Raw genomic sequence first — 9,267 nt, 5'->3', positions numbered from 1 at the left:
GGGCAAAGGAAACAAGAAAACTGGAGGAAAAAAAGATTATAATGAAGATCAACTAACATACGCCGAGTAGCTGGCTCAGACAGAAAGCACCTGGGAAAGCAGAGGAGTGCTGTGCAAGGGGGCCAATTACATGTTTGGAGGTGTGAACAGGAGGGGTAATCTCAGGGGACAGGGATGGCCATGGCAGAGCTGTACTTAATATATTCCCCCCCCTGGACCTGCTGGGGCTGGACCCCGGCAGACAGGGATGGCCATGGCAGAGCTGTACTGAATATATTCCCCAAGATGCCAGCCTGACCTTTCCACAAACTCTTCGAAGAGGATGCGGTGGGAATAGCCCTGCCCCTAAGGAACTCACCTGTGCAGCTCCTCTTTTGGACGCAATTACAAGCCACCCAGGAAATCCGCCTCATACTGAACGCTGTCTCCATGTCATTCCTTCTTTGCCGACTCCATCCACACCTTTGGGGACCCCTGGACCTGCTGGGGCTGGACCCCGGCAGACAGGGATGGCCATGGCAGAGCTGTACTGAATATATTCCCCAAGATGCCAGCCTGACCTTTCCACAAACTCTTCGAAGAGGATGCGGTGGGAATAGCCATGCCCCTAAGGAGCCCACCTGTGCAGCTCCTCTTTTGGACACACTTTAAGGAGCAATTACAAGCCACCCAGGAAATCCGCCTCATTATTTCATAATCACACCTCCTACTGATCCAAAATGGTATTACCTAGCTTGCCAATACACCTTATTTGCTGAATTTATCATTTGGGGAGCAGTATTTTGAGGACACCAAATTAATTGTCAATTTTTGAAAAACTGTAAGCCAGAGATTTCTCTGCTGATGGAAGGACTCTTAGGCTCTTGGGATTGACTTCACAGAGTTGCTCAGAGCCTCCAAGTCCCATCATACACACACACACACACACACACACACACACACACACACACACACTGTCACAAAGAGGATATAGCTGCTAAAGGGGACAAGATAAGAAATAAGTGGTAAAAAGGAGACATACGTAATATTTTAAACAATAAGAGATTTAAATTTAGAAAAAAACATTTTATAAAAACAAAGAAAGAAGTGGTAATTAGAAACACACAAACATGAATGATGAAACAGGGGCTGAATACCTTCCTGCCAGAGAAACTATAGCAGGGATCACTACATGGAAAAAGTGCTGACAAAAGGCTTCTGGGTCCCTGTCATTCATACCCTGAGCCTAATTCTAGGCTGCCTCTGAAGCATAGTTGGCTAGGTTAGACTCCTTGGCTTTAGATCCTTCCTGAACCTGATAGCTTCCTATAAAGCCGGATATCCACGGTGCTGGCTCCAGGGTCCTGTCCTTCAGCCTGTCTGGCCACTCCAGCTCCCGACCCAGCTCCCCACCTGACTTCCCAGCCCCACCCTAAAACCCTATCATTTGTCCCTGAGATTAGTAGTTCTGTGTTTGGCCTACAGCATCTCCACTATGAAGCTAGCTGGGCATGAACTCCGAGTGGTACACGATCTCTAAGGGCTTCCAACCCAATCTATAATTTAAAGATAAGCCAATCTGTGCAAATTTGGTACGAGTATCCATGTCTTATCTTTCCTATATAATGAGCATTTAATAGAGTCCTTCTAGAGCAGTGGTTCTCAACCTTCCTGATGCCGTGACCCTTTAATACAGTTCCTCATGTTGTGGTGACCCCCAATTTCATTGTTACAAATTGAACATAATTAAAGCATAGTGACTAATCACAAAAACAATATGTAATTATATATGTGCTTTCCGATGGTCTTAGGCGACCCCTGTGAAAGGGTCGTTCAACCCCCAAAGGGGTCTCAACCCACAGGTTGAGAGCCGCTGTTCTAGAGACAATGTTTTCACTCGAAGGAGTCATTTTACTAGATGAAATATCAAGAACTGGTCAGCCGAGATGGGAAAGAATTGGGTTCACACAAACTGGTCTTGCAATAGGACAATTCAATTTAGGAAAATAAAGTCAAAGCTAAGATAGATTCTCTCAGGACCTAAACTTGATAAACCACCTTCTGAAATGTTATTAACTACTTTGCTTTTCACTAAATATGCTGGGAAAGCAGCTGACTGCAGTAGCTTTAAGGCCAAGCAGCAGCTCCCGTGCGGACAGAATCAGCACATCCAATGCACAGGGCTGTGAGCCAGTGGCTGAGAGGGCTCTCTGTAGACACCTGGGGTTTCATCTGATCTTCCTGTGATCAGGGAACACTGCACTCAGAGGCAGAGGTTTCTGGCTATCGTATTTTCTCTCCACACCCCCACCTTTCTTAACTGGCTTCTTTCAGTGATTCTATCGGATTCGGGTCTCTATGGGAAGGGTTGGCAAGTCCTTTTTGTAAGTAGACAGAATACAGATCAAGAAGACGCCAGTCCTGGCTGATGTTGTTCAATGGTTAGAGCACTGGGCCACACAATGAAGGGTCACAGTTCAGTTCTGGTCAAGGGCATATACCTGGGTTGCAGGTTCCATCCTGGCCCTAGTAGGGCCTGTGGGAGGCAACCAATTGATGTGTTTCTCTTATATCGATGTTTCTCTCTATCTCCCTCCCTCTCTCCCTTCCACATCCTCTAAAAATCAATGGAAAAAATACTCTTGGGTGAGGAATAACAGAAAAATAAAAAGAAGACTCCATACCCGGAAGTAAGAAGCCATGGTCTGTCTCTTCATGTTGGTGGTTTCTTCTGGATGCCGTATTACCTCCAGAGTATCCACCTAGAACATGAGCAGAAAGACTTGGTTTGAGGATATGGACACTTCATGGTCTAACTTTTTCAAAATCTGAAAGGTTGTTTGGTCAAATATCTGAGAGGCCTTAATGTTTAGAACACAATAGTGCACACTTTGGGGAGAAATTTTGAAGACATATCAAAGAAAAACAGAATTTGCACTGTTCTACTCGCTTGACAATGACCTCACTCTGCAACGTACTAAAGCATAACCCCAATCAGTGGTATATCTATACTTCTCCATGTTCCAATGGGCCCCTGCTAAGTTCTCCACTACTGTCACATGAGAACAACTATTTTGTACAAGAAAACTGGCACAGGCCCATGAAGCTGGGTGATTATAAAGACACGGGCCCAAAGCCCACCCAGTGGCCTTCCTGCAGTCAGACCTTGATGCTGCCACACCCTCCTGCCTCCCACAGTTCCCACGTGCTCACTGTGGACCCAAGCTTGGGATACATCTGTTACCAATCATTTGTCCCAACTGCCTGGGCTGACTGGACGGAGCTTAGGAATAAAAACAACTGTAGGGATCAAAGGCAGGCAGCCTGTGTGTCGTTGTTGTAGCTCAACAGTAAGCGCTCTGCTCCTGCACACACGAAGCTATGCGGTTTGCAGAGAGCCCGAGTGGCCTGTCAGCGCTGGCCTCCACCGTGTGGCTTCCCATCTGCTCTGAACAGGTGGCAAGAGAAGCAGGAACGTTCGAAAGGAAGATGCTACTGTCAGCACGTGTGTTCCGCTTGGCAGACTGCTGTCCAGGCAGCCACTTCCTTGTTCAACAAAAGTGGAAAGTGAGTGCTAACGGAACAGGCTGCAAGGGGCAGGGAGAATAACGGACGAGGCTTACCTCCAGAGGTATTTAGGAGGCTGTGCACATAATGGAGGAAGAGCTTCCATTGGACAAAGAAAAACAGGTTTACTTAAGGAGGGGAATAAATGTGGAGCTACATCTTAAAGAGCTAGGAAAGCAACCTAAGTCGTGAGTGAGCAGAAACATGGGACTCTCTCTAAGTGAAGCGATGTTGGGGACAGTGCGGCTTTCTTTTTCTAGGCTGCAGATTGGATGCGTTCCCCAAACCATCCATTTACTTGTATGCAGCTGAAGCAATGGTATAACTGGTTGGCTTTGACTTTTAATTTTTTTGTTTGTTTGTTTAGTGAGAAAGGAGGAAACAAAAGCTCTGTGTTAAGAAGGAAGGCTGAGTGATGTAGAAAAGAGAAAAGCAAACACAACACACCCACCCCATCTGCAGAGGCACATGCTTTCTCCAGAGTCATCTGCCTGAAGGTGTCTTCCCCCATCTCACCCCCATTTGGATGATAGAGCTCAGAACTAGTGAGGTTTGGGGCTAGGTTTGGGACACACTTTTAGGAATGTCCCCACCACTTCCTTCTAGTCAGAGGTTCTCCCTGAAGAACCACATCTTGCTTCGAAGCCTTGCTTTTCCTCCATCATTTCCCTCCCTTTTTATTCAAATCAGCCAGCCGGTGCCAGCCCCTGGGGCTCCAGTGCACTGTGAAAGAGCAGCCGAAAAGCTCGGGCACATTTCTTTTATTAGTAAAATTTACCTGCTACCATCCCCCTCACAATGCACAATGGACCTTGGCATTTGAGAATTTAACAGCTTAGTGAACAGAAAAGTCTTGATCGATATGAATTCTGCAGAGACATAATTTAAAAGGTATAATACGTATTATTTTCAAGATCAGTACCATCCCCTGCAGAAAATTAGAAAAATAGAGACAGAAGCACCAATTCATACTTCCAAAGGTATAGGGCTGCTGGGCTCCTGTCTCTTTGGAGAAGTGTCTAGTCAGGTCCTTTACCCATTTTGTAATTAGATTGTTTCCCAGAAGTCATTTGTTCTTCCAAAAAATCCCCTTCTCCTTCTCATCTCCTATTATGAAGGTGTATAAGCCCCAAAATCTAATTGCCCCTTTGAGTCATTTTTGGTGAACTCCTATATGAACATGATTAAAATCTGCCTTTTCTCTTGCTAATCTATCAGTTTGAGGTATTTCACAGTCCTCCAACTACTGAACTTAAGAGGGTAGAGGAAATGTTTTTCTCCTTGACACAGGATTGTAAAGAATTTTATGATGTTGTTTCAAATTACATAATACCTGATTCCTAAATGCCTTTAGTCTATTTTCCAGATTGCCCAAGTAGTAGGCCAGTAAAGGAAACTAATGTTGCCCACCTAGAATTATTCCCACCTTTTAGTCCACATTATTTTGGTACAGACCTATTACTCACCTTGGCTTTCCCAGCACTGAAATGTGGAGGCAAAGATCTTGAAGTTGCTGTTATCCTGGCTCTTGTCTGGGCCAAGTTACCTGGGGGAAAAAAGATAAAGTAGTTAAAGTAGAGGAAAGTTAAGGAATAGGATCATGAGTAATTTTCTCTTTGTGTTCTTATATTTTTCTGAATTTTCCAAATGATCTGCTCTGAATTTGTAAAAGTTGAAAAATTTAAAATTTGAAAGTTCAATGACATTAATTTTAAATGAATTATAATAATTATTTATAAGAAATAATTTGTAAATAATTTATCATAAAAATTGAATTTCTATTAGTTTCATAAGCAAAAAAGACACAACAAAAAGTCTTCAATTTATTCAACAAACTAGGAATAGGAAAGCCACATATGAACAGCCCACAGCTAACATACTCAACAGTGAAAAATTAGAAGCTTTTCCTCTAAGATAAGTAACAAGGCAAGATGCCCACTCTCACCACTTCTATTCAACATAGTACTGATAGTCTTAACTAAAACAATTAAGCAACAAAAAGAAATAAAAGGATCCAAATCATAAAGAAAGAAGTAAAATTATCTCTGTTTATAGGTGGTATATTTATTATATGTAGAAAATCTTAAAGATCCCACAAAAAAACTTGTTAAAACTGATAAATGAATTCAAAACACAGTTGTAAGATCTAAAATCACATACAAAAAATAAAACAGTTATATTTCTATACACTAAGAATGGAAATCTGAAAAGTAAATTAAGAAAGCAACCTCATTTGTAATAGTATCAGAAAGAATAAAATACTTAGGAATAAACTTAATCGAGGTGAAAGATTTGTACACTGAAAACAACAAAACATTCCTGAAAAAAATTAAAGAAGACACAAATAAATAAAAAGACTTCCTGTTGTGAGTGAGGAAAATAAAATCTCTTTCCTCTACCCATTTTGGTTCGTTGGCTGGGGACCTGCAAACCAGACTGAAAGAAGACAGGTTAACAAGAGAAAAACAAGCAGAAGTTTACCAACACATACATTGCACATACACACAGGAGTCCTCAGTGATAAGTAGCTCAAAGGACAGTTAGAACATCTTAACAAAGGGACAATAAATTTGTAAAGAAGCAACAAAACAAAGAAAAGAACTCTGTTTCTGGGCAGTAAGTTGTGGGAAGGTAATGGAAGATAAGAACTAGTTGGTAAGTTTATTCTTCTGGTCTTATTCCTGGCCTGATAAGAGTCTAGAGTTGTCAGTGGTGATTAACTTCTGTCCTTCCTGGTAGAGAGAGGAAGGCAAAGAACTTGTAAAAATTTATATCCTGCTTTTAAGCAAATAGGGGACAAATAGGGAATTAGGCAGAGAATTTTTGTTATCTGCTTCTCAGTTGCCTTTGATTATCTTCAGATCAAAATTAGAGTTCTATAGTCTGCTACACTTCACTGTGATTTTGGGTTGGAAGACTTAATAGTATTAAAATGTCTGTGCTACTCAAAGAAAACTACAGAATCAACACAGTCCCCATCAAAATCCCAATGCTATTTTTGCAGAAATAGAAAAAGCAATCTTAAAATTTATATTGAACCACAAATGACCTCAAAGCTACAAAACAATCTTAAGAAGAAAAAATAAGTTGAAGGCTTCATACTATCTGATTTCAAAATATATTATAAAGCTGCAGTAATCAAAACAGAATGATACTGGCATAATGATAGACATATATAGATAAATGGAACAAGAGAGAGAGAGAGCAGAAACAAACCCATGCATATGTAATCAAATCATCTTTAACATGGTGCCAAGACTACACAATGGGGAAAGTATTGTGTCTTCAACAAATGGTGTTGGAAAGCTGGACATCTATATGCAAAACAATGAAACTGATCCCTCTTACACTATACATGTGTGGGGTCAGGAATGAATCACCCCAAAATGTTCTTCTGTAGTATGCAAATTGTTTTGAGCTAAAGGCAATTTTAGCCCCAGGCTCAGGAGAAACTTCTGCCCCCATCCTTAACTGCCTAGAAGAATTCAAATTAGAGACCTTGCCCATAAGAGATTGTCAGTGATAACCTCTTCCGTCCACCTACCTGACAGGGCAAACTTTTATGTACTAAACATCTGCTCTTTTTATCATGCAGCCCCCAACGTACATTACCTCACCCCCCGCTCAGAATGTCTTATATAGCTCAAGCTCCTTTTCTATCACTAAACCTCTCCTGCAAGTGGGGTCTCTGACTCTCTTGTATACTGGTTTCCCATACATAAATATGTATTAAATTTGGCTATTTTCTCTTTCTAATCTGTTTCATGTCTATTAGACCACCCAGAAGAACCTGAAGGTAGAGGAAAGTTTGTCCCTCCCCCATACATGAAAGTCAACTCATATAGGACTAATGACTTATGAGTAAGACCTAAAACTAAAAAATCCTTGAAGAAAATGTGTGTGTTGGGGGGCGGGGGGTTATAACACTGGTCTTGGCAATGATTTCTTGGATGGGACACCAAAGCACAGGCAGCAAAATAAAAATAGGAAAGTTGGACTACATGAAACTTAGAGCTTTTTCACAGCAAAGAGAACATTCAACCGAGAGAAAAGGCAACGTATCAGAATGGGAGAAAATATTTGCAACCATATATCTGACAAGGGACTGATTTCCAAAATATGCAGTGGACCTTGAACAACTCTATGGGAAATGCATGTGTCAAAATAAGAGACATCCAAACCTGTACAGAATTTTTATGAGTTTATTTGAGCCAAACTGATAACATGCAAGGAAGTGAGATCTCAAACACTCATGGAATGGCAGTTTGTAATTTCTTTTATACATTTAGAATTAAGGAGGGAATTTATGGAAGATTACATGAACATGAAATAAGGTGAAAAAAAACAAAGCCCAAAGTGAGTAGAAGAAAGAAAATAATAAATATCAAAGCAACAATAAACAAAGTAGAGTCTTAAAAAACAACACAAAAGATGAAACCAAAAGCTGGTTCTTTGAAAAGATAAATAAGATCGACAAGCCTTTAACTAGACTCATCAAAAAAAAAAAAAAAGAGAGAGAGAAACCAAATAAAGTCAGAAATGAAAGAGTAGAAGTAACAACTGACACCAAACAAATACGAAGTATTTAAAAAAAATGTTACAAACAACTGTATGCAAACAAATTGGACAATCTGGACAAAATGGATAAATTCCTAGAAACATACACTCTTCCAAAGCTGAATCATGAAGAATCAGAGACTCTGAATAGATAGATTAAAGATAGTGAAATTGAAGCAGTAACTAAAAAAAAAAAAAAAGTCCCAAAACACAAAAGCCCTGGAACAGATCCTTCCCAAACTTTTCCAAAAAATTCAAGAGGGAAGATTTCCTAGCTTATTATACAAAGCCAGCATTGTCCTGATTCCAAAACCAGATCAAGATGACAAAGAAAGAAAATTATAGGCCAATATCCCTGATGAACATAGACACTAAAATCCTCAACAAAATATCAGCAAACCTCACCCAGCACCGGTGCTTCCTGTAATAAAAAGTGCATTTTCTGAATCTTCCAAGTGCCCGGTTGTCTCTCTTCCCACCGCTTGGAAATTTGCCATAATGTGGTAAACTTACATAATGGAATACTACTTGGTCATAAAAAAGAAGGAAATCTTACCTTTTGTGACAGCCTGGGTGGACCTAGAAGGTATTTGGCTAAGTGAAATAAGCCAATCAGAGAAAGACAAGTCCCTAATCCCCGTATTGCTCAAGGGTCACCAGTACAAGGAACTTTTATAACTCAAGAGCAAAATATCAAATAAAGTAAAATAATTAAATCATAAGCAAAAGATTTGAATAGAAATTTCTCCAAAGATGACATACAACAGGCTAACGGGTATATAAAAAGATGCTCAACATCACTATTAGTGAGGGAAATGCAAATCAAAATCACCATGAGATATCACCTCATACTTATTAGGAAGGTCATTATAAATGAAGGTGAGCAAATATATTACCCCAATATATTCCTCTTTGGCATATTGATTATTTTAAGACGGTTAACTTTAAGAAACAGCAGACACAAGTGAAGGTTTGAAGACTGAGTAGAAGTTATCCTTATGCAAGGAACATTTACATTTATAAGATAAATCTTCATTTGTAAGAGTGTCACCTTTCCTGTACTAGAAAAACAGAATGACTCTGAATCTCTAGAAATTTTTATCAGTACAAAAGGCCAGGACTTCAATCTATATAACAATCTTACCCTTGTTCACTGTGCTTTTT

General features: G+C 40.3%; 1 protein-coding gene across 1 annotated transcript in view; it reads right to left on the bottom strand.

Annotated features, from left to right (window-relative positions):
• Positions 1–9,267, bottom strand: part of MYO3B (myosin IIIB) — a 356,270-nt gene that overhangs the window by 147,404 nt on the left and 199,599 nt on the right. The window contains exons 23-24 of the mRNA XM_006766548.2: positions 5,013–5,092; positions 2,664–2,741 (exon numbers count right to left, since the gene is read on the bottom strand). Of these exons, the coding sequence (XP_006766611.1) occupies positions 2,664–2,741; positions 5,013–5,092 (158 nt within the window). The remainder of the gene's footprint in view (positions 1–2,663; positions 2,742–5,012; positions 5,093–9,267) is intronic.

The sequence above is a fragment of the Myotis davidii genome, unplaced genomic scaffold, assembly GCF_000327345.1.
Source record: "Myotis davidii unplaced genomic scaffold, ASM32734v1 scaffold59, whole genome shotgun sequence".
NCBI lineage: Eukaryota > Metazoa > Chordata > Mammalia > Chiroptera > Vespertilionidae > Myotis > Myotis davidii.
This window is presented reverse-complemented; position numbering and strand designations above follow the sequence as displayed.